Source organism: Leptopilina boulardi, unplaced genomic scaffold (genome assembly GCF_019393585.1).
Source record: "Leptopilina boulardi isolate dan_hultmark-lab unplaced genomic scaffold, ZJU_Lbou_2.1 LbouV2_366, whole genome shotgun sequence".
Lineage (NCBI taxonomy): Eukaryota > Metazoa > Arthropoda > Insecta > Hymenoptera > Figitidae > Leptopilina > Leptopilina boulardi.
In genome coordinates, this window is record NW_026137936.1 from 1,192,107 (window position 1) to 1,219,908 (window position 27,802).

General features: G+C 24.3%; 1 protein-coding gene and 1 long non-coding RNA gene across 2 annotated transcripts in view; one reads left to right on the plus strand and one right to left on the minus strand.

The window, feature by feature from the left end:
• Positions 1 to 27,802, plus strand: part of LOC127286961 (uncharacterized) — a 49,760-nt gene that overhangs the window by 498 nt on the left and 21,460 nt on the right. The window contains exons 3-4 of the long non-coding RNA XR_007843819.1: positions 59 to 122; positions 2,093 to 2,323. This is a non-coding gene — a long non-coding RNA (uncharacterized LOC127286961). The remainder of the gene's footprint in view (positions 1 to 58; positions 123 to 2,092; positions 2,324 to 27,802) is intronic.
• LOC127286950 (uncharacterized) lies at positions 11,228 to 26,355 on the minus strand. The gene is made up of 3 exons (XM_051313621.1): positions 25,831 to 26,355; positions 22,542 to 22,751; positions 11,228 to 18,842 (listed from the first exon to the last, which is right to left on the minus strand). Exons 1-3 carry the CDS (start codon positions 25,933 to 25,935, stop codon positions 18,756 to 18,758), a joined length of 402 nt encoding a protein of 133 aa, XP_051169578.1. The 5' UTR covers positions 25,936 to 26,355; the 3' UTR covers positions 11,228 to 18,755.

Consider the following 27,802-nt stretch of genomic DNA (forward strand, 5'->3'; position numbering starts at 1 on the left):
AAATGCGTTCTATTTTTTAGCATAATAACCTTATTTTTGTTACTTTTTTTTTGTTTAGGACTCGAATATAGTGAGCAATTAGATGCAGTTTTCCCATGGAGCAATTATTGTTATTGAAATAGGTAAGAATTTAATTTACTTTTTTTAGTATTATTATATTTATTTATTAAATTATAATGTGTAAATTGAAATTTTTTTAGCATCATATATTGTTCATATTTGAAAATCATGAATTTCATAAATCTAAATAACCTATATGAATCATATTTTGCAAAAGTTAATTAATTTTCTGCTTACTCATGGCAGAAATAGAAGCATAAAATTTCAAATATCATCTTATTTAAACAATGTTATTTTTAAATACTCATTTTTAAAGAAATACATTTAAAGTCAAATTATGTGCCTTTTAAGTCTTAGCGAATTTTCTATTTGTCGCTCACATAAAACTTTTTGTATTTTTTAAATTATATGGCTTTTATTTTTTTGTACTTTCTTTTAAACCATTTAAAGAAACTCTTTTTTACTTTTTTTTGTTTTTTTTTTGTTTTAAAAAGACTTTGGTCAATTATCAAATAATTTTACTGCGAACACTATTTTTAGGCAACAAAGGGTAAAGCTTATTTCAAGTGTTTCGAGAACAAATAATACTCTGATCACGATTCGCTCTCCATTTTATGTTCTCAGAGCTAAAAACTCTTTAAGCAGAATTGTTTAGTTGTTCCATGTAAAAATAGTATTATTGGCATTTATGAAGACAAATTAAATTCTGATAACAATAATTAAGTTCAGTTAATTAATAATTCTGAATTTAATTAATGAAAAATAAGATTTTTAATTATTTTTTGAATGAATTTAATTTTTAATTAGAATTCAATTTCATGATTAAGTTTAATTTAAGATTTGAATTTATCGTGTATAATTTATTTATTTTAGAAATGATTTTGTCATTTTGTTTTAATATATATATGTCTCTTTTCATTTAATATATAGAAGAAGGAGAATATTAAAAACAATATTGTCAAGGGGTTATTTAGGAACTATAGCCGTCCATGTGGGAGGAACTAGTATATAGAGATACAAATCAGTTTTGCGGAAAACCATACTATAGAAAAGGTCTAACTCTTTCGGGTTTGAACACGCGAAGTCCTGTTCAGACACGCTTATGAACTGATAGCAAGTGCTGTACATGTGCTTGAACTCTTTGATTTTTTTTCATAATTATATATATATATTTATGCGCATCATGCACGTACATATAGTTACTCATTAAGATTTTTATCGAATATGAAATTAGCCTTTGATAAGAAGTCTTAAGTAACACTTTCTTAATCCTCCTTTCCATATGATAACTAACTGTTTATCATAAATAATCAGCCTTTTGTATGAATATTTCTATATTGAAGTTTCCAATCTAAAAATACCTCCAATTATTTTTTTTTATTTTAACTTTTATTTCTTTCAATTATCATTTTCAGAATTGATGTGTTTAGTTTGGATGAGGATTTTTCGAAGAATTAAAATTATATATTGTTTAGTTATTTTTCAGATTTATAATATTTCATATGTAACATAAACTAATTTATATAAAGGATTAATATTTATGGTTATAATATAGGAGGGGAAAAAATGTGATGGTTTTTGAGCGGTTCAGAGGAAATTAAATTGGGGGTGAAAAGTTACTCATGAATAAATGATTTCTTGGGTTTTGAATAAATGTGAAACTAAAGTTTATAAAATTTCCGATATTTTGGACATAAATTCTTTAATTTATATTCTAGTCAGAAGTTATTATCTATATTTATAGTATTGCTATAAAATAAACTTTAGAACAAAAGACTGTTATAAATTTTTTTTTTTTAATAAAACATCAAAAATATTTTCTTTTTTATTTAAAAGCAATTTTTACTCCTTTCTTTTTCTGTTTTATTAAAAAAAATTTTTTGTATTTTTTATTTATTTATTAATTTTTTATTATTTTTTTTTTGTTTTTTACACTAGAAAGTTAAATTCTCAGAGTTATAGACTGTGGAGTCTACAATAATTGACTTGTTTTAAATTATGCAATCGAATAAAATGTGTATGTTTTTTTTAGATTCTATTTTCGATTGCTTGTGGTGTCATGTACTTCAAAGATAAGGACGAAAGTAAAAAAATGATATCTTAAAGGACACAGAATTCTCCATACTGCAAACTTTTTAGAACTCGGTCTATTTTTACGGTTATTTTTCACATTTTCTGAATGGAAATTTAACTTGAAAGTAGGGATCTCCGAGGGCTATTTAGTTTGAAAGAATCTTCCTGAAGCTGAAAATTTGTTTTTAAGGTAAATATTTTAATTTATTGGAAAAATTTTATTACAAAATATTTATTTGTATTTTTTGACGTGACAACGTCTTACTCCGAGGTCTTTTGATTATTAAAATGGATATTCTAAGGTTTAATATGTCCTAATCGTGTTGAATACTGAAATGAAGACACGTGTTGTCTTAATAATTATATTCCCGTGTGCACTGACAGAAACTGTTCTTATAGTTTGAGTGCAATTGTTTTCTTCCGCATAGTGAATCTTGGCGAGAAGTTCTGTGCAAAGTACAGTAACATCAGAAATTAAGAAGTCATTCCACGTAGATATATGTATTATCACTTTTTGCAAAAATAATAATTCCACGTGATCATTTAAAATGAATTATCTAAAATTCTTTTCTGTGAATTATTTTTTGTTTAAAAAATATTTCATTTCATTTAAATTATTAATTAGTTTTTAACGTAAAAAAAATTAATTTATAATTTAAAAAACAAATAAATTTAAAGGAATATAGAATTTTTCAAAATTATTTAAATACAAAATATAAATGGAAGAAATAACAAAATCTAATTTGCATACAAGATTTTCTTTTGAAATGTAAAGTACAACATTTTTTTTCTAGACATTATTACCAAATCGAGTTTTATTGCATCAGTTTTAGAAAGTATTAACTTAAATCTATAATCATTATCATGAAAAACAAAAAACAAAGTCGACAGAAATATTGTTGGAATAATATTTTTCTACATTGTTTTTCATACTATACAACTTTAATTATTATGTGTTTTTTAAGAAACTTTTTATTTTCTCAAAAGTGGGTCAACGATCAATTTAAATTAAAAAATTTTTCTAAAGAATAAAATACTAAATGAGCTGTGTGGAATGACTCAAAACACATATTATACGCAGTATATATATATATATATATTCAAACCAGTGGGCAGAAAGAAAATATAAATTTTTATTTCTTAAATATTCTAAAAAATGTGTATACGATTATGTTTCTATTAACTTCCAAAATTCTTAATTAGAATATCAATCATATTTTTTTTAAATTCTAGACGCACTTTAGTTTTTTTTACTCTTTTTTATATATCAATTAACAGAAATATTTATAACAAAAGAGTAAAAAACAATTGCATAATACAATTTGACATAAACGTCATAGTTTTCTTTATTTTTTTTTTAAAATATTCGATTTTAATCGGAAGTATAAACAAAATTTTAATTTTAAATTATTCGTTTTTATATCTTTGTATTTTTGCGTCGATATTATTTGCCAATTAAGTTTTACCTTTTTGCGTCGAATTTCATACGGATCTTATAAAGATATATAATAAAAATTTAATTTTAATTCAATCAAATGACTTAATTTACTTTAATAGCTCTATCTAATTTCATTTAAATTAATTAGAAATGTCCAATTTGCAAGTAAACACGACAATACACAATATTCATTCATTTGTTTTTCATTGTTGTTTTATTTAAATTTTGAATATGTATTAAGTTTACTTTGTCTTAATTTAAACTATTCAAAATTTTTTTAGTAACACTTTCATAAATTATTGAGCTTTATTTGAAAAAAAACTAAATATTATATTCAATAAAAGTATTTTTTTAACTTTTCATTAGGTATTTGTTTTTCTTCTATATTTATAATTAATCTTTGTTTAGTTAATTTTTATTTATAAACCAAATATATTATATGGGTGATTCTCCAGAAACAGGTCACTTTTGATTCTTTGATTAATTAGTTAATAAATATTATCTAGAATTGGTTTATTTTTTTTTTTAATTTCTTCATTTTAATGATCTTTAATAAACTCATTATCAATATAATGATATTTTACTTCCCAAAATTTATTTTGTCATCTGAAATATGCTAAAAATATACTTTTGCTCGTTCCACACATGGATTTTGCTATTTTTGAATAAGATTTTTGACATTAAAATTAAAAAAATAAAATTTGTCATTATAGTCATTTTAAAGTATGGCTGAAAAACTGTTATTCCCTAAAAGGGTTTTTAATTTTTCGTCCATTTAAATAAAAAAATGTTTATTTATAATGTTTCTTCGTAAATTTTTTTCTGGATCCGGAGTTGAGAATTTGACTAGTTTTTCGAGGTTTTGCTTGTTATTTTCATTGTAACTAAAGCAATTTTTTGATAAATATGTGTAAAAATCCCAATTGAATAAAAATCAACGGTACTAATTAACTAATTAACTTTTAAATTTATATTATTAAACAATACAATTTGCGTATTTTTATTATGTCTCAACTCCGAACCTGTTTAAAACAATCGTTTTTCAAAATAATTTTGAATTTCAACCTATAGTATCGATAAAAGTAATAAAATTGTATAAAATCCCTAAAGGATTTTTTATTTAGTCCTTAATTAACAAAGTAATTAATGTTTTTCATTTGTTTCTCAACTCCAGCTCTCTCAACTCCGGCCCCCGAAATTTTATTGAGCATGCGCAAGTTTCGCGCGAGCAGAAACGACACTCAACTACAGGGCCGTCATTCAGCTTTTCAGTTCCCTTGCGTTTAAGAAACTTAATTTTTTTTCTCTATTTTTATAAAAAAAAGCCGAGATAAATTTCTACAAAACAATTAATTTTTGCAAAGAAATTATTGTTTTGTTCTCGAAAAATTAAATATTAAAAATTTAATTACATGTCTGCGCAAAAACAATGGTGCCTGGGGCCCCGGCCGCCCTTGCTACGCTATTGCGCTGAAAGTACTACAATACATATTTATCGTTAAAATTACATTAAAAACGGTTTTTAAGCTCAAATATTTATTAGAATCACTTGTTCCAATCATAATTAATAAAAAGGATGCAATAAACATGTATTTTTAAATAATTTTGAAAAAAAAATTCCTTATTCAAAAGTGACCCGTTTCTGGAGAATCACCCATATAGATAATTATATTTCAATTTTTAGATGAAATTAAATTATTGTAAATCAATTTTCTACAAGAAAAATTTTCTATATATAAAAAAAATATTCTATATATGATTGTTTTCAAAATTTTACAAGAAAAAATTTTTTTAAAATTATTTTTACATAAATCTGTTTGAGTGAGAATACAATGGTTATATATTGTAAATAAATTGACGCGTGAAAAAATAAATGTTTGCTATATTGAAATGCAACTAGCATTTTTTAAAGAAATTGTATATGTGACCTAGAAAGAGGTGCAGCATAACAATATCAAAATATTATCGTTGATATTTGTACAGTAAAGTTCACACGAAATTTATGATTTGAAGTCAGTGCAGGTAGTTGATATTAGAATACAATACCGGGTATGAGTCGTTGCTGAATAATAATTCTCATCGTCACTGAAACATACAATACTCTTTAGATTGTTACTTATTGCGTCGTTGTCTAATCAGCATTTTATGCAATATAAAGATAATGTTTCAAAAAGAAAGAGTGACACTTCAAATGCCCTTTCACACTAGTAAAAAACCTAGTTCTCACACATATTAATAAAAAATAGTACATGATATTAACCAAAAGTCAAGAATATGCGTTTATTGTCTTATTTTCATTGATAAATATTTTACACAGCTTGAATGAATATTACGTAATGTTTATTTCAAATAAAATGGTTATCAAGTAGTTTGACAAATATTTACCTTCAATATTTCTAATCAGTAACTAGAAATTTTTTTTCTTTTTTTTTAATGTAGTTTTAAAATATACCAAAGAAAAATTTTTTTTACAGAAAATATTTTGTCTAAAAAAATTGATTTACAATAAATCAATTCAAGTTATTTGGAAAAAAAATTAATTAATTTTAAATATTAAAATTTTATTAGTTATTTATTTTTATTTTCTATTTATTAAATAGAAATAAATCAAATAAGACAAATAAAGTTATTTTTTCACGCTTGTTTCCCGCCATTGCACAATGAACTGCAATTCCTGAGAATAAAGAATTATGTGTTTGTGGTGCAATTCACACGTTTACATTTATGTTTTCAATAATTGGTGAGAAGACATTTCATTATTCTAATACAGAAATTCTAAATTGCAAAGTTTTGTTTAATCTAGAATTTAGTTTAGATATTAGAATAAAGAAATTAATAAATAAAATATGCAACAGTATGTAATTAAATAATTTTTCGCGAATCAATAAATACAATTATTCTTCAATAAATTTAAAGAGATACAAATACAAAATATACACAAGAGATAAAATATCGTTTTTTATAAACGCTTTCAAATAAAAAAAAAAAATTTAATCCTTCCTCAATTTGGGAAAATATTTTTTAGTAACTTTTCATCCACTTTTTCTTTATATATACTGCATATATCTATATTCAATTTGTGAATAAATTTTTTCGTTGCATTCAAAATATTTTCAATATTTGTTTTTTTATTGTTTCTTTTGTTTTATGAAAGTGAAAATTTTTTCAACATTATAAAAAACAATTTATTTTCTGAATAACCTGTTTTCAAAAAATTATCAACACTATATTTCTCTGATGAAAATCAATATTAATATGAGAAAAAATTGCGTTGTTATATATAAAATGTGTAAGGGACATTTAAAATAATCTAAGGGCCTCTCTATATATTCAAAAGGTAGAATCATTTGGGTTCAAAGACCGAAGCATTTTGTCAGTTACTTTGAAATACGCTTTTAACATTTTCGGAGCTCTGAGTATTATTATATAGAAAAGTGATGACACATATTCATTTGCACATGTTTCCTAGACACGTGTCAGTGAATATATATATGTATACATGTACAACATTAGAATCTCCCGTTTGTCGTTGTCATGAAATCGGAGTTCGCCAACAAATTGATGAGGAAATACGTGGAAGCCAGATGTACGCGCATTTTCGACCAACAGCGCAATTACCTATAGTATAGAAAAGTTCATTGGCCAAAATCCAGATTTTAGCTGCAATCATTGCAGTGTAAATAAATATCTACCATTTTCTTATATTTTCAACAAAAATTTCTCATTCAAATTTTCCATGCTCTTTGTAAAATGTTGATTATTTCATTTACGAGAATATAAGGTTGAATACTATATTTTTAATTTTAATTAACGATATTAATTAAAATAAAAAAAATTATTAAAATATTAATTTCTGATCAAAATTATTTTTTTTTTTTTGATCTTAAAGAAATTTTTTACAAATAATTTTCAAAATTATATTACTTCAGATAAAAGATAATTGGATTTAAATAATATTAAATAATTTGAATAAATAAATATTTATGAGATAATTAATATAATATAATTAAATATAATATAATGTCAAGTTATTTCTTAAATTTCGTTTAAGTATAAAATTTTTCCATAATGACATAAATTGCTTGCGTTTAATTTATTATGGTTGACAATATAATGCCAGAAATAGTAACTTTTCGTCTCGATTTTAAGTCATTAATTTATCGCATCACTTTATTGTGTCATACGAGATCAGAATATATATAAGCTTAATGAGCTTGAGCCGCGTGTTGTCGCGTGTACATTTTATATATTATAACAGGTCTTAGAATTGACAGGGAATCGCGTGTGTTCTCATTATTTAGAAAGTGCAATGAAGCACCGCAATATATATGTGTTTCTGCTTTATTTATTTATTTTTTTTTTTTTAATTTTATTTAAATTATTTTATCAGTGAGGAAAGGGAAATGCAAAATAAATTGTTAGAACTTGTATATACAAGTTTGAAAATTCTTATTATGGAGGGGATACAGAGTGGAATAGAGCTGTGCAAAAGAAATTGCGCGTCTTTCAAAATCGAAACACGTGTCGTTTTTTATTAACATCCCACAGTTAACAATATTCATATTTCGTGCTAGAAAATTTTATATTAAAATTTACTTTTAAAAAACAATGCTTAATAATTATTTTACGTTTTTTTTTTGTACAATTTATTAATTTATTTTTCTTTTTTATTTGTGTTTTTATTAATTTTACACATTGAATGTTTTTTTTTATCAATTTCAGTTAAACAAATTTTAAAAATTATTAAACAAATATCCAATATTTAAATGGAAAGGAAGTGAATAATTTATTTGTCAATAAATAACTGTATCTCTTATTATTTATTTTTTTAAATTGAAAATGGAAATTAATTGTTGATGAAAATAATTTTTTTCTGAATTACCTGCATAGAAATAAATATTTATCAATATTGAGCTACTGAATTACAAAAAAACAAATATGAATGATAATTTTTTTCAATTAGAAATAGGTACACTCAAATATGTTAATAAATAAAAAAAAAATATAATATTCACCATAACAAATTTTATAAACATATTCTATTTCTGCGTATAAAATTCGATCTCAACTTTAAATTGAATATATTATTTTAGTCTATTTTGAATAAATTGATGATTACTGTTAAATTATTGGATGTACGTGGAAGATATTTGAGCAATAAATAATGAATTTAGTGTTGCATCCCGCTATAGGACTTAGATGGGTTTCTTTGATTCTTTATATATATTCTTCATGTGGTAGATGCGTGACAGAGCGAGGTCAGCACCACGCACGTGTATACGCGCGCTCACTTTGAGCGTTCAGTTTTGCGCTCACTTTACTCGACATCACTTCAGGGCGACGAACGAGGCCAATCTATACTGATTAACGTTTTCCGGGTTATCGAATGATATTCTTCTTCCCTCTCAATTGATCAATTTTACAAACTTTAAACTCTCGGAATATAACACACATTAAAATATAATATTTTCTATTAAATTAAAATTACTTTTCTTTAAAACGCATATATCAATCATCCACGTGCACTCACTCGGTGAAATCATTGATTAAATACTTCCTCAACATTGTATTAAACTTTGTTATGTAAATACTCACCTATATAAACGATATGATGAAACATTGGCTTAAAGGAAAGCAATCTTCTCTATAAATTGCGGCTTCAAATAAAGAAGAAAAGGAGATTAAATTTATGTCCCTCTGATGCTTCAGGACATTTGCAAATATACATGTGTGAACGAAATTCATCTTGTTTATACATAAACTTTACGCGCAAAATTGCTTTTTGCAATTGAGAACAAAATGATAATAATAAATTGAAATTTTGTTATTTTTTTTTAATATAAAATTTTTTGAAATTATTTTTTCGAAATAATGAGATAAAATGTTTTTTTTTTTAAATTAATTTTATTTCACATCACAGATGGAGTATATTTAATTAATTTTTCGTTTCTTTTTCCCTGATGATTAATAATTTTTTGTTTATTATTTTTTCCTCAATTTTTGCCTCGAATGTGGAAATAACCAATGCGGAGGTAAAGGCAGAGAGTCTAGAATATTTTAATGATGAAAATAAATCAAAAAAGATTAAATCGACAAGAATAGAATCACTATAGAGATTAATCACAAGACTTAAAGTCAACAACCCTATGTTAGTGTTATCTCAATTATATTTAAACAATTCACTTTAAATTTTTTAGGGTAATTTATTTTAACAATATTTTGTTATATAAAAAAAAAGTAATTTTTTCTATACACTTAAAGAAAAATTTTCTCTATTTATATAATTTTTTATTGAAAGAAACGGAAATAATTTCAAGCAATTTTTTTAAAATTTTTATAATGAATCCATCGCTATTATTATCATTTTGTTCAATATGTATATATAACTCTAATATAAATAAATCGTTATATAATATTTCATCAGGTTCAGACCAAGCTGATGCTAAAAATATAAATTGTGAGGCAAGAGCTTTTTATTGCAAGTTAGCAAATTTGTGCTTGCATTCTTGTTATTTATTGGCTGACGTCAATATTCTAAACCTATTTTTTTTATTTATATTTTGGGCTTATGGTCCGTATACGATTTTTTCTTTTTTAGTCACTTTTTGTTTCTTTATATTATATGGCATTTTTCTTTTCCATAGTGGGTGACTTTCCCTTTTTCAAGTTAGATAAAAAGGCGGTTTTGCTAAAAATAGAGTTTCAAAGTAGGAGATGTGTTCTTTTTTTTAAACTAGAATAACATTTGTCTGCAGTAAGTTTTGCACTTGTGACTGCATATAACTATGGAAAATGCCCACTGCTCGCGTTGCTATGAATTGATGCCATATTGGTTGCTATAATTAACGGTTCAACGTCAACGTACCGAACTATGAGTTGTCGACCTTCGACACTTTTTTTATAACACAAGCTTCGTAAATGGGCTGATACCAATTTCATCAGATTGCATTGTTAACTAAAATTTTCCAAGTACAATCATTTTTCTGCGATTTTTGGTGAATTTATAGTTATAGATTTGAATAATATTATTCAAACATTTAGTTTTTTCAATCTCTAAATTCAAATTATTTCTTTAAATTAAAAAAATCGATATTTAATAATAAAAATTGTAGAACAAGTTAAATATTAAAAAGAATCAACAATTAAATTTCAACCAATTGAAATTTACCTTGTTCAGTAGGGTTATCAATTATTTTTTTATGCATTTTTTAGAACCTAAAAACTATATATTTAAAAACTATTATAATGTCAATGTAATATAAAACAGTAAATTAAACAAATATTAAATTAATAACTTCTTTTTATATATTTAAATCAATATTTTGTAATAAAATTCGTACTTAAAGAAGTTGCAAAAAAATTTTGTTCATTTGAACGTTCAAAACTTTTGGCTCATTTAAAAAAACGTAAAAAATAATAGAAATTATGAATGAAGTTGAAATTAAAATTTTTCCCAAAAGTTGTTTGGATAATTTATTATTATTATTATTATTATTATAAAAAAAAAAATTCCTCTTATCAAAGATGAATTTTTATTTAATAATGTTTTGCTAATTTAAATTTTGAAAGGTTATTGTACTTTTATCTAAATTAATTGCAATATATAATTGACCCGGTGAAGGTTTATGATTACAGTAATTAAAATAAATGAACATGTTGTGAATTATGATACAAGTTTATTGAATCACTGGTCTTGCATATCAATGACAGTGGACCCAACTCTTTCAAAACATTCATATCTCCAATTTTTCCTTTGACACACCTCTTGTATGACAGTATGATCACAAAAGAGACAATAATTTTTTTTAACGTTAATAATTGTATAGGAATAATAATAATGATGATAATAGTATAATAATTATTATAATTATAATCAGTATAATATACAATGATAACGAGATAACAATTAAAATATATATACGATATAGCAAGTAAATAGCAAAACCAATTTCATTATTGAATCATTATAAATCTATGTACACGCATACACATGTGTATATATATACATATGATACATATTTATACATATGCGTACGTATTGGTAAATTTTTTTTGATTCGCGTGATATGGCTCTCGTGATAAAATGAATAACAATGTCAACGCTATTTTATAGTTTTTCTCATAAACATTTTCACATAGGACCCTTCTAAACATTTATTCTCATATCAATATGAAATATTCAATTACCTTTTCCGATAATTTATTTTTTTCGGAAATATAGCATTTCAATGCTACAACATATTTTACAATACAATTTAGTTTAACTTTTCTTTAAATTCTGTGCGTACGTTTTTTTTATAATATATGGATACTATTCGATAAAGCTACTCAGACTTGAATTAAAATGAGTTGTTTTTTTTTTTTTTTTTTTGTTCTTTTTTCAAAATCGATTTTTTTCTTGTATCATTGTTGGCATCAATTTTTTGTCCATTTCAATTATGATTGAAATTATTTTTAATTAATCATATTGATTTCTTTCGTTTATCTTCGTTTCATATTTATTTAATAATACTTATTTGATTATTTATAATGTACGAAATAAGTGTACTTTTCGGGTTTTATAAATACTTCTTTGGAGGGATTTCATTATTTCTATAACTATTATTTATATAGTAACTAAATTTTTTCGAAAAAATGTGAAATTTCACTCTATGCAATTCGGAAAGTTATAATATAGTACCATTTATATGATATTAAGAATTATTATTTTTTTATTTATTAAAAAATGTGGAAAAGTTAATAATACAGTTAGAGAAATCATTCTATGATTAATAAAATAATTCAAATAATTCTCTTTTAATGCAAGTCTGAATTGTATTTTTTTTACGCTAATCCTGCGTATAATTATTCGACCCTCTTTAGTATATCAAATAAAGGTCGATGTATGTCTGTGATTGAATCACATTTCCAAAAAAATTTTATATACTATACATTTTTTTAATGTTCCTGATATTCTGAACGTTATGAAGAAAATTTGTTCTTTGTTTTTTAAAACAATATTTACCTATTTGTGTTTTTCTATAATTATTAAAATTAATTTTACATCTAAAAATAAAGAAATATATTAAACTGAAAGTAGTGGAAAATTTTTACAATAGAATATAAAAAAAATGAATTAAGCATATATTTTATGAGTGAATTATTATATATATTTCGTGAATTTCAAATTTAACAAAAGATAAAATACAAATTTTTGTTCTTGAGAACGTTCAAAATATCATGTACATCATTTTTTTTTCGAGTTTGTACTTATCGCGCAGCTGAATGTCAATGGTGTCGAACTCTTTTCGGCGAATATTAATATCTACAAATTTTTTGCAAGGCCCTTGTACACACTTTTGAAGCATGTTCACAAAATTAACAATCAGCTTAAAAAAAGGTATAGTCCATAGCAATTCCAAATTTTCATTATTTATAAATTTTTTCGAAATTCCTTTAAAATTTTTGTTTTCAAAATTATAAATATTCAAACTACATCAACATAAATATTATAAAATGTTTAATTTATGTACAAATTTCAATAATGATATCCGAGTCATTTTTTTTGAAATAATTCTCATTTAAATAATTATTAACTTGTATAAAATAGAAATTATATACAAATATAAATATGTATTGAGCAATCATTTCACTTTTGTAAAATGGAAACTGCGTAGATTGAACAATATTATTTAATATTGTAGAATAGAAATGTCAACAAAATATTGACAATAAAATATAAAATTAAAATATACATTTTATTGAGAAGCTTTTGAAAATATTCCAATTCACCTTTTGTTTTGTTACATAATATTATAACTTGTTCAGAGAATAAAGTTCATTGTTATAGAAGATGATGAAAAGTGTGTGCCATGGCCTTTGTATTGCGTGGGTTGGCATTTTAAAGAAACGTCCCTGACACGCCTAATACAGTATGATTCGACAGCCTTGAACCTCACATGTAACATAAAATACTTCCGGCTCTATGTTGTCCGAATCACCTTAGTTTTTTTCATTGAGAATTCATCCTCGTGTCTTGCATTGCTCCAATTAACGTGTGGTTGGAGAAGAAAAAACTGCTCCAAGTACAATGTAATTTTTATAATCTTGGTTTATTTACAAAAAAAGCTGTGCTTACTTCGTGATAAAAGCTTCGCCAGCAATATATTTCAGTATTATTTCGCGCTGATGCTTCAAAGTTTTTTTTCGCATTATTGTATAAATGGATTAAGAGCCTTAAAAAAAACTTTGCTCGTTTTCATTTTTTAATTTCCAAATAAGAATAAAAAATAATGATAAAGAAAACAATAATATATATATATTAATAATGATTACATGGTTAATAACAATTATCTAAAGATTAGTAATTTTTAATCATATCTAGAGAAATAATATTATGTTAAATAAAAAATAAAAAAATTCTTTTCTTTTATTTGCTTCCCTGATTGAGAAAAATTTTGATGTTTTGTATGTGTCAAAAAAAAATTTACTTGAATCAAAGAACATTTTTTTTTGACTCAAAGTACATTTATATTATACTTGAAATAAAGAAAATGAATTTAAATTAAAGGACGTATATTAAAATAAAAGATTTTTTTATTTCAACCAAAGACATTTATTTGATAAAGAAAGCATATATTTATTTGAAACAGAGAAAATTAATTTTTATATCAGGGGAATTTTATTTGAATCGAAGAAAATTATTTTGAATTGAGAAAAATTTTTATTTCGTTGCAACAAAAAAGAATTGTGTCTTTTTTTTTCTTTTGATTAAAACCAATTTCTCTTGATTCAAATAAAATGTTTTTTGATATTAGAACAAAATAGTAAAGATTAATCTAATACAGATGATGTTAAATTAATGTTAAACAAATTGATAAAGATAAAATTTATGTCTAGCTATATAAATTTTTTGCTTTTATAATTAAGACAATATTTCACATCTCTTAATCCAAAATTTATACAAAATCCAAATGAACATGAACTTTTGTAACGATCATCGCTATACTAATTTATTTGTCTTCATACATGGACAAATTGACGTAATTTTTTTTTTTTTTTTTTTTAAATCTTCAAAAAATCAACAAAGCGAGAAAACATTAAAATATCTCAAATTTCAATAAATCTTCTATATAATTTACATAAATATAAATTATTTACGTATATCTTATTAATTTATGTATACTATATACGTAAATAAAAACAAATCCAAGTTTTTCTCATTATGTTGAGAATTTAAAAAATATAGATATTTATATATATATAATTTTCTTTTATTATAAATTCGCCCACGTATAAAACAAATACAGCCTTTCGCTGTATATGCTCGCGAAAGGCTGAAATTACCAATTTTTTTTTTTGTCTAGAAACGTTCCAGTCGTTTCAAAATTTCTATATTACAATATTGTATAAAAAAAAGTCATTATTTGTCGATTTCTAATCGTTCTTCTTTGAAAAATTCATATACTAATTATATATATATTAAGAATTAGCATCGTTATATATTTTTTTGCGCTATAGAATACGTTTTTTTATTATTAATATTATTATTTTCGACGCTCATCGCAAAACGCACATCTAAACTCTTTTAACAATATTGAAAGCCGATAAGAGTGGCCGTATATGATATTTAAGTCGTGAATTTAATCTCGACTCGAGTACGTAGATATATATTTTTTTTTCATATATATATATATTGTATATATAGCGTGACATGCAATTTGTGTAGAAAAGTTTCTCGGTACATGGATTGGAAGTCATAGAAGGCACGCGGTACTTTACGATTTTAATGAACAAAAAAAAAAAGAAAGAAAAAAATTAGTATCGATTAACTTCACTCTTTCATTCTCATAAACTTTTATTTGTTTTTTTTTGTCACACTCACATTCATATTATCATACATTCTTTTCATTTTCCTATCTGGAAACTGTTCCCTTGATCGTTTTAGTCCTCAAAGTCTTTCTTGACTGCTACCATTTCATTAATAAGATACAAAATTTACTAGCGATAGCTACGTTTTTTTATTTATTTATTTTTTTTATCAAATAATGATTCCGTACCAATTATTTTCTCTTATTAAATATACGATTTGATTTCCTTTTAAAAGAGAAAAATATTCGTAAAAAGAATTTATTTTCTATATAGTTAATAATAATTATTATATTTTAACAAAAATCACTATCGAATTGTTAGTAATTATTTATCTACTTATTTTATAGTTTTTTTTTTCAATTTATTAAACATTTTATTATTTGGAGAAAATTATTTTAATATTGAACTTGGTTTAGCTTGTTCTTTAATTAAATTGTAATAACTTTGGCTTCATTAATTTTGCGAATAACATAACTATATTATTACAATACGATTTATTGGCTATTATTTTCAATTTTATGTCAGTTAACTACGTTTTTTCTTTTCTTTTATGAGCATGACCAATTCGTTTCATGCAATACTATATTTTAATAAGCAGCAGTTATTTCGTAATGCTTTTTCCTTAATTTCTCTATATTATAAGTAATGCTAGAAGTTCTGAACGTTCAAATGAATGAAATAATTTTTTTGATCTCTAAATTATTTAAAAATTACTACAGCAATGATGAATAAAAAAAATAAATTACATTAATAAATTATTATATTAATTTATTTTTGGAAACAAGGCAATTATTTTTTAATAAAATTTGAAGTTAAAAAAGTAGTAAACTTTTAGTTCATTTGAACGTTCAGAACTTTAGGCAAATATTATAAGATTTTTTTTTATGTTTATATGTTACATATATTTCTTCATTGATAAGTGGATTATTTTTTGAAGAAAATTACCATTTATTTTGTTCAACTGGTACAGAATCAGAAATGCGATGTAAATATAGATTGTAGGTATCAAGAAAGCCTTTTTTTCGTGCAATATATTATGTAAATGCACGTCGCGTAACACCTCCACATTCAAAATTTTCTTAAGAAAATTTTTCAAAAAGTTTCTTTTTGTTTGCAAATTTTTATTGAAATTTTAGTGATTTTTTTCTTTATTTCACTCGTTTTATAAATTTTTTTTGTTTCAATTTTTTTCTTCGCTTCAACTTGACTATGACGAAAACATTTCGTTATCAATTTAAAAATATGTTATTATTTTTCATTAGACAAAAATAGTGATATATTTTTTTGTACTTGAATAAATAATATTAATGTCGAATTTTAAGAATATGTATAAATTATAAACTTTTTAAAATTTAATGTTTTTTTAAATGTATAATAATTATTATTATTATTGTTATTAAAAACGAGTCAATGAAAAAAAAGTACCACTGAAATTGCATATATAATTTTGTGATTCCCTTGATTTATATTTGGGCACTGAGCATTAATAATGAACTTTACAGTAGCCGAGTAATAAATTTTATTTATACCTTTAAATATTTAATATTTGTAAATTCCGCCGTCTTGCGGCTTTGTGTTCAAAATTCTACGCGGAATAAATAATGCGTTACAAATTTTATTAAGTCTTGCAACGTAACGCAATTTATATTGTTAGATAAATAGTTTCGAAATTGCATTTGTCATTGCGTTCGAGTCGATCACACCATTTTATAAACGGGTGCATAGTACAGAGTGAATCAGTCGGATTATCATTAATGCAGGATTATCGTGAATAAAAAATTTGGGCACTCAGAATATTATAAAAAATTTTATACGATATACGTTTTTATGTTTTATATAGGTAATATATATTTTTAAAATTAATCATTTGTGCAAAATTTCGCGAAATTGAGTTAAATCATTGATTTTTAATTTGATAAGATATGAAACTTTGTTAGTATTGTATTATATATTTATTGTTTTTATTATTTATTTGTTAATCAAATATAATTATTTCTAGAATAATCACTTACAATTTTCAATGTAATAAATTTTCTCGTCTCAATTGATTCTTTGTTACAATTCATGTCAATAACGCGCTATTATTTTTTTTTCACGATTAAAATTATCATCTCAATTAGTTTTTTTTTCTCTTTTTTTTATTGTTAAATGATATAGGAAAGGAAGAAAAGAAGAATAAATGTAAATAATAATATAATGTATAATCTGCTGACTTTTTAAGTTTACAATTTACAATACAGATATAAAATATACTGTGCAAATCAATCACAATTATTGTTTTTGAAATGAACAATTAGCATATTGAAAAAAACGAGTCTAATTATTTTACATTGCATAGTTTTTTTTTTTTTTTTTTTTTTTTATACAATTTTTTCAATATATTAGAAAATGTACACACGAGATGAGTAATTGGTCCAAGTTTAAGAATTTGAATAAATTTTTTTAAAATTTGTTTTATATTTTAATTTATACAAGTTTAATATATAATATAAATAGCAAAGGACCAATCACTGAACGTAGCGAATTTGTTTTAAGCATCGCGTTTTTTTTCTCTCTCTCTTTATTTTGGAAAAGTTTTGATATACATTTTTGTTTTGATTCACTCTGAACACTATACTCGCCCCCTCGATCGACTGAAATCGTTAATGCTGAGAATTCGATTATAGTATAGAATGCAATTCTTATTAAAATATTCAGTGTAAAAATAGTAGGTATGTCGCAAAACCCACGGGGGGACGTGTGCTTATCGCTTTACGTTTTTTTTTAAATCCCCGCGGGTACAAAATACAGTACAATTGCAAGAGCAATTGTATACACATTTCGTCGTCGACTAGAAAAAAGTATTGCGTTCGCGAAAACATGATTTTCTCGAGAAATGTCCCAATTTTGTTGTCACTTTTCTTGGAGACGTATATATTGTATAGATATATTATAAATATATGTAGTAAAAGAAACAATTGAATCTTATTTATTTGTTTCTTTTGTTTTCTTCTTAAAATTGCTATTCATCATTTTTTTTTGTGACCAAACGTCCCGTTTGAAAAATTCTTCCACATATTTGGATCAAAGTGTGTATATGTTAGTGTGTGGAGAATAATATTTTTGTCCATTTTTCTCTTGATTGTGAAAAAAAAAAAAATATTTCTGTCTTCGACGTTTTCTTCACGTACCCCGCCGCGTGAGGTACTACTGGCCCGTCGCTGGACCATTTTTCAAAAAGCCGTTTTCAGCGGTATATAAACATGTCTGCCACGGGTATTCATGAAGCGAACTGATGAGGTCACTTTCAAGTGACGTCCAGCACACGACGTTTTATCCAATCGTTGGCGGGTTGCTACGTCAACAATTTAAAGAACATCAGAGCTAGCGATATGTTGATAAAGAGTACCAGCATCACAAGCTGCTGTCGTGAAAACCAGTCCTGAAATTTTATAAAAAAAAAACACATTTTATTCTTGCTTTTTGTTATAAGGATTTTTCTTTTTCTCAAGTAATTGTCCACTTGATTAATATATTTTATTCGTCTATACTTTTTTTTTTTTTTTTTTTTTTTTAAATTTTCACTAATTTTTTTTCTATAAAGTGGATAATTATTTATAAGAAAAAGAAAACTATTCTTGATTTTTTTTTCTTATTCTTTCATTTTTAATTGCTAATTATAAAACTCTTAATTAATTTCAATACAAGAAGAATTTTTCTTTTCTTTTTTCATGTAATCTTGAATATTTTCCTAAAATTCATCAGTTTGAATTTCCAATGAATTGAATTTTAATAAGGACAAATTTCTATTTAACTGAGTTTAATAAAATAAAATTAATATTAATTTAAACGAAATTTTTACACTGTATAGAATTTTTATTAAAAGAAAATTTTATTTTTAACAAAATTTTTTCTTATCAGAATTTTTCATAATTGATTTTTTAGTTCATTGAATTTTTATTTATCAGAATTTTCATAAAGCGGAATATCTATATTTTAGAGAAATTTTTAATTACTTGAATTTGTATTAACAAGAATTTTTATTTAAAGAAATTTTTCTTAAAGAAATTTTTAATTAACCTCAATTTTTATTTAGCAGAATTTTTACTTAAATGAAGTTTATTCGAATGTCAGAATTTACATTTCATTGAATTTCTTCATATGTAAATAGAAGATCCGATAAATATATAAATTTCGTAAAATATAAAAATTCAATTTAATAAAATTTATTTTGGTGGAAAAGTTTATTTAATATAAATTCCATTTTATAAACATCGGTTAAATATAAATTCGATCACACCCAGAAAAAATAAAATTTGCTCAATTTAAAGAATTTGATTAATTAATTTATTAATTAATAATCATTTATATAAACAAACCAAAATCTGAAATTAAAAAAAAAAAATTTTTCATTATTTTTTTCATATTGATCTGTATATGGTCGAAATCACGTGAGATTTCCGTCGACCCTTTAAATTCGGCCAAATATATGTTTTCTTGTTCTGTAGTGAAAAAAAAGAGATACGTATTTTTTTATTTTTTGAAAAATTTTTGAGTTTTGAATTTTAAAAATTTCAGTTTCTTCAATGTAGACCTATTTTCAATGGCTGATAACTCCAAAAAAATGGATTTTTTCAATTTTTGTTAGGAAAAGAAAAGTTTCAGTTTTTCTTTTACTTTTCAATAATGTTAACAAGAAATTTTTTTTTCATTTTTTATTTTAAAAAATATCAATTTTGCTTCCTCGTGGAGGAAGCTTTGTAGTCCTTACGTTTATAAAATTTTTAAAAATGGTAAAAACAAATTTTCCTCTATATAGAAACATGTTATATGAGATCCTGATCAATTGTCCGGATGTATGTGTATGTGGGGATCGTTTTTGTGAACACGATATCTTTAACAGGTTTTAATGGATTTGAATAAAATTTTGTAGGCTTCTTTAACACAATAATCTCTCAAAAATGACGAGAGGATTTTTAAAAATACCCAAAAAAAAAAATTTTATCGTCTTTTTTCAAAAAATTTTTTTTAATAATTGAAAAAATTTTTAAATCGAAAAATTTAAGGTAATATATAATATAATCGTCATTCTTACGTCAAGATGAATCGATTGATATATATATAAAGTATAGATTTGAGCGTAATTTAAAGAATTAATGAAAGTTAAATAATCAAAAATTCACATTATACTAAAAAATGTTGTGTTTATTTAAATTCATGTTTATATATGAAATAATTTTTTATTCTCTGCATTGAAACGAATTGGTTGGTATATATAAAGTATAGATTTGATTTAAAATTTAAGAATTAATAAAAATTGATAAATCGAACATTCATATTGGAGATAAAAAAAATTTGTGTTTTTTTAAAATTCAAGTTAATAAATATAATAATTGTATTCCTTGCATTGAAACGAATCGATATGTATATATAAAGTATATGTTACACCCAAAATTAATTAAAATTTTCTTAATTTTTCAAAAAATTTAATTAATTTAAAACAGTTTTTAACTTGAAATTTTTTAAATTAATCAATCGAATTGGAGAAATTCATAGTTTCCTTCACGAGGAAGCAAATTTTTTGCTTCACACAATGAGGAAGCAATATGTTTATGAAATAAACATAAAGGACCCCCTCCTTGTTTTATAAAGTTTTTTTAATTTGGATATGATATTTTAAAAATTTTTTTTTTAGCATACTATGAAAAATGAAATCAAATAATTTTTAACAATTTTAGAATTTTTTTTATTTTCAAAAATGCGAAAAATGCTGCGCGCGGTGTTTAAATGAAACCTATAAAACGTATCGGCCCACTCTAAATTTTTTTGCAAAATTTTCTTCTTATTTCCAGGTATGTTAAAAAAAAAAAATTAAAAAAATGTATCCAAATTAAAAAAAAACTTTATAAAAAATTGATATTTTGCTGCCCGTATATGTTTTTTAAATAAATATTTTTTTAATAAAAAATGAAAAAAAAATTTTTTGTTAACATTATTGAAAAGTAAAAGAAAAACTGAAACTTTTCTTTTCCTATCAAAAATTGAAAAAATCCATTTTTTCCGAGTTATCAGCCATTGAAAATAGGTCTACATTGAAGAAACTGAAATTTTTAAAATTCATAACTCGAAATTTTTTCAAAAAATTTAAAAAAATACGTATCTCTTTTTTTTACTACAGAACTAGAAAAAAATATATTTGGCCGAATTTAAAGGGTCGACGGAAATCTCACGTGATTTCGCCCATATGAAATAAATAAATTGTTTTTATTGTAATAGAAATTATAACTTTTACAACTAAATTGGCGGACTTTGGTTGAGGATATTTGATAAAATAAGGGAAAGCGAATCGTGCATTTAGGGAGCCTATATATAAGCTTATGCTAAAATTCGATTGTTATAACACCGTGCACAAACTTCTTGTTAGTAACGGTGTCAAAAAAATTTACTGATGATTTAAAGTTTTAATTTTTAGTTAATTTTAAAAATATTTTTTACTCTCGCTTTAATTTTTATATTAAGTGAATAATTTTTTTTTTATAAACATGTAGATGCAGTTTTAAATATAGACATTTTATATAAAGTGGATTTACATTATTGACTGTCATGATTTTGACAATAGAAACTTTTCCCTAATTTGTTGAAATCTTTCTTTATAAATTGACGTTTTTTTGTTTTATGAAAAATTATTTACAAGAAAAATATTTCAGCTACAAATGTAATTTTGTTGAAAATTATTATTTTCTAAATTATAGGAGATTGATGAAATTTGTAGGTATCATTATTACTGAAATATTTTCGAATAATTTTTTTGCGTTAGGTATGTATCGAAGAAAAATATGATATTTCTATAAATAGCATCCTCAGAGTTAGAGAATTTTTTTCAATTGTTTCTTGTGATATACTCTAAAAAATTGTGTTTTATTTTCAATTGTTTTTAAAAAATTAGGGAATTGGTGTTCTCAGGAGGGGATATTATTGTTTTTCGTGACATATGTTTTTTTTTTCTATCGTTATATTAAGTTATATAGGAAACAATAAAACCCCGTGTGACAATGCTGGGAGGTCTCTCTTATCTGTTCTCATTCGTTTCACGAACGAGTGCCAGATGAAAGGAAGGCGTCCTCGTTCTCGTGACACTCACTTTAACCTGAGGACTGACTAAGTAGAGCAGAGGATTGGCCCGGAGCCTTTCGCTTTCGTCGATTTGCCTGCGAATTTCCTCGCGCCTCAAGCTGCTCAGTTTGCTGACTTCCTCCCTAGATAATGGAGCGGTCGCAGTCAACTGGATCGGTTGGGCCACATCCGGCAAGGATTTTTTTCGTTGCAGGGACACTGCGGGCACTGGCACTGCCTAAACAAGGAGAGGAATTTCGTTGTAGGATCAGTCTTGTTCACTAAAGGAATATCATTTTAATAATACGTTTTACAAATTAATATATATATCCACCTTACTAAAAATCACATTGATGCAAAACAAAAGAAAATAATTTTAGAGATGTACGAATTCTTCCATTAATCTTGCTAAAGTATTCATTAATATTATTCTTATTAAAATTATTCTCGAAATTAAATTTTTGTTTTTTTAAGGTCTTGATTCCCACATCTCTATAAATGATAATTTTTTTTTTTTAATGCTACTTAAAACAAATTTCTGATAAGTTCTTAAATTTTTTTTTTCCTTAAATATGTTTCGTGATTCCTTATCTTTATTTTTTAACTATTTGATTTTAATATACCCGCAAATTTAGTAAAAATAATGATTGCCTTCTTGTATTATTGAAGTGCTTTTTGATGAAATTAGAACAGGTTGTAAAATATGTAGTCGCATTGTTTAATTGCTACAGTCCCTAATTAATGATTACAGAATTGGTGCCTTTAGGTATATTATAATTGGAAACGTTGATTCCTAAACTGTGCGAATCTTGTGCCCAGCCAATAGCTACAATTACGTGTTCAGTTGTAATTTGTTGAACGAAATCTCTGGCGAATTGCCAAAGCATAAACATGCTTTAATTTTTCTTAATCATTGAGCAAAGGTTTAAAAATTTTTTTTGAAAATTCATTTATAGCTTTTTTTTTTATATATTGTTATTAGTTTTTAGTCGATTTGGTATAAATTCGTAATTGTAAAAATTCTATTTTTTTTACAAAGTTTTTACTCACTGACTTTTTATATATGCGCGGATTGAACATATATAGTATTTACTTTGACTGCGGTCATCACTCTAATAGCTACTTTATTCTAACCTTACTTTGTTGAAGGACCACGTGAAAAAAAACAATTCAACCTAAGTTTTTTTTTTTAATAAACCATTATTATATGTAATTATTATTAACTGATTTATAGTTTATTCATTAATTCAAGGTTTTAATTTTGTAAATTTAGTCAGAAAGAAAAGCCAAGGGCAATATGTGCGCATATAGACCTTATTTTAGATATTTTCAAAATAAAATTATTTAAGTACCTACTTTTATTTTGAAATATAAATATAAGTAAAAATTGCTTTATACTTATTAGTAAAATGATATACAAATAAATTAAATACAGTGGAATAAAAATACTGTTTATTTTTATTTATTTTTTACGCATCTTTTTTCCTGAGCTATTTAAGAATAAATAAAAGGTTTAGTAAAAAAAACTCAGATGTTAATGATACAAAAAATGACAACTATACACGCACGTAACCGAAATGTTATTTCTTGATTCCTATTATATGTATCCGCGTTATGTGAGATTTCCGCATGCCGACAATTAAAACTTCCATCGAGACATTTACTGTTTAGATATGAAATACAAGGTTTTATGTTGCCATTTATTTTATTCTAATTGTCAGTTGCATAAACAATTTGTATGGAACGTTAAATTAAGGATTTCACGTTATAAGTAAATCAATGTATTTAATGAATTTTTCTTTATGTGAATTTGAGGGGAAGTCGAACAATTTTTTTTTTCAATCTAATAAATTATATTTGCAAATTAGATCCATTAAAAAAAGAGATTAACAATTTTTACTGTTATAATAGTGTTCAATAAAATTATAGTCTTTTAACAAAATAATAATTCCAAGTCATATATTTGACAAAATATTTGTTAAAGTTAAACAAAAAAATATTTTTATTATTATAATAACTAATAATAATAGTTAGAAATGTACATTTGTATTTATTTGAAAAATAAAAGTCATAGTTATTAAATTATATTACTGAGAGAAAGTTTGCACCTGTGTGAACAGTTCCGTGCGTGTTTAAAATTTTTTAAGTTAGAGGGAAAAGTAAAGTTAAATTACATTTATTTTTCTTACCGCGTGTATACCTACTTTTTTTGTATCTAATATTTTTCGCTTTAGAAAACTATATTATTAAATTAAAAAATATTCATATACAGTAAGAAAAGTACCATGGTAGTCACAGTCCATGAGTGCGAGTGAGACAAACTTATGCGTAACGCATGCTTTCCTATGACTACACTTGTGCTTTTCTTACTACAGTATATGCAAAAGTAATTATTTATTTATTTATTGTGCTTTGTTTTTATACTTTTACTATTTAATAATCCAAATTCAAAAATAAATTGGTTTAAATTGAAATTGTTTTCAATGTAACAAATTTATATATGATTTGTTTTTGAAGTCAAACTCCCAAAATTCACAAACCGCGAATATATATAAGTCAACATTATAAGTTCACAAACATTATTATTATTATTATTATTCATAGTTCATATACCTTTCGGCTTTTGAACGTTATTATTATTATTATTATTATTATTATTATTATTATTATTATTATTATTATTACTATTATTACTATTGACAAATATTAATATAATATAATATTATATTATATTATATTATATTATATTATATTATATTATATTATATTGATATTATAATTGATATTGATAGAGAAAAAAAATCGACTTCTTGCATGTGTCTTTATAATCTCTTTGCTTTTGAACTGAAAAGTTCATCGTCTTTTCTTATCAATCTCTAATGGACTTGTAATAAAAGAAAAATATTAAAGATGATTAGTACATATAGAAAAGAAATGATGACCCGATATAGAAATTTATAAGTATAATCGAGTCCTTTCAGGCGTGTCGATTATCATCGTATCGTGCCCCTTCTCTGATGACACTGCATTATAGAAAAAAAAAAATAAAAATTTTGCCATATCACGCAATAGGCTATATAAGTTATCAGTCATTTTTCTAATTGACCTCCCGAAAGAAAAATATATGATTTGTTGACCTTTAACTTTTCACTGTTATAATATATATATATATATATATATTATAATCGATAAAATTTCGATTTATCATCACTTCTTCAGAATCGGAAACAAGAATCATTGAGTGGTAGTTGTTGCCAGAATTCATATCCGGTCTTTCTTCTATATAGTATATATAAACTAGAGCAAGGACTTAATACCTCAACAGGAGGAGCAACAATCCAGGATTCTGATGCTCTTCTTGCCATTAAAGCAGGACTGCAAAGCAGCGCCTCTTCTTCCTCATCTTGTTCCGTGTAAAACATTTTTTTTTCCTCAATTCCTGTCTTTCTTGTGAACTTTTTAACACTTATTAAGAAAAACAAACAAAAATTTGAATCTAATTCAAATTAATATTTCACGAATTCTCGATGATTCTGTCGTTTTTTTCATTTATTTTTAAATTATTATTATTATTATTATTATTATTGTTTATCACTATGTCCATTATAATTTGTGATGTCATGTCCTTGAATGAGAACTTTAGAAACAAGTTCAGCGATCAACCCTGAGGTCGTCGCTGACTTTCAACAGTGACTTGCTCTCTGGGGCGACCTCATCACGAGATTATGAGAAACATCATCCCCGCGAGATTTCGATTTTCAATTTCCCGCGACTCCTGATGAAGAAGCTTGTTCACAGACTGAATGTCCCTGCACGGGTCCGACCGAAATAGAGTGACGCCCCACTATTACTCTTTAAAAAAGAAAAAAAAAAAAAAAATAGCTCAGCGTCGCGACGCTTTGACGATACGATGTTGCCAACCTCTCTCTTTGAATCTATTAATCATTCAAGTGTCAACATTTTTATCTGACTCCAAAATTTAATTCGTTTCTTCTTCTTCTTTTTTATGCTGATGTTCTTTTCTTATCGATTATATAAAATTCGCATGGATACTGCGAGAGAGAATTACATTTTTCTTTCTTGTATTTGTCTTTTATTTTCGGTGAACTTGACATTTATCTTGGCCCTCTTAAGAAAACAATATGAAAATGCCAACAAATACTTTTATATTTAATTTTGAAAATTGAATTTTCAAATGGAGGAAAAAAATTGTCATGATCAAATTTGATTCAAGCTTATATATATACAAAAATAGCAATTTTTGTCATCTCTCTTCCCACGTGGAAAATGTTTATCAGAAAAAAAATAAAAAAAAAAAAAAAAAAAATAGGGGAAAAATAATGTTTCTAAATATTTTTTGTGCTGTTCGATTCGTTTAAAAATAGGCCAGAGGACACTGTGATGTATTGCTTTGTATTTTTAGATGATTTTGAAGGTAAAAAATTGGGTTTGTTTCTAAAGAATGTAAATGATTTGTTAATACTTCCGGGTTTTTTTTTTTAAATAATTTTGAATAAAAGTAGAATTTTGACTGTTATATAACTATTATAATCATATTAATAATATAGGGAAATTAAAATTTGTTGTCAAAGTATTTTTAAAAAAAATTTTTTAATAATGATTTAAGAATTGAAATTGGAAAAACAATCGTTGAATATTTTCAGACAAAAGACGAGATCAATCTTTATCTTTTGCAAGTGAGCTTATTCAATATACGTTTTGTATGTTTATTATCTTTACTAGAAAATACTCTCCTGTATTTCGGTGGCCTTCCATTTCGACTACTCTTGGCACGAGACACTATTGAACATTTACAAATGAACATTGTTTCGTAAAATTTAAATGGTAATATATTTCTTTGAGGGATATTAAATTAAAAAAAAATAAAGCACGTGTCCGTCATATGTAGGTTTTCTTTTCTTTTTTTTTTTAATCATTTAAATTAAAAATCATTATTATATTATATTGTTGTTCAGATGAGAATTATGTAAAATAAATATGAGACTAATAAAAAATTGCACTGGGAAACATATTTGCAGAATGTTAAAAATAAAATTAATCACATTTTTATTGAATTATTTTTCAATTAAAAATTTATTTTGTTTATTATTTAAAAAAACAAAAATGTAAAGTTGAATTAACTTTGCATTATTTTTGTATATAAAAAAAATGGTCCATTATTTTTGATCCAGTTTTATGAAAGAGAAATTTTTTTTTTTATTTGTATAGTCAATGTTTCATTGTAACAAAAAAATGTTTATTATTTATAAAAAAAAAAGTTTTTAAATT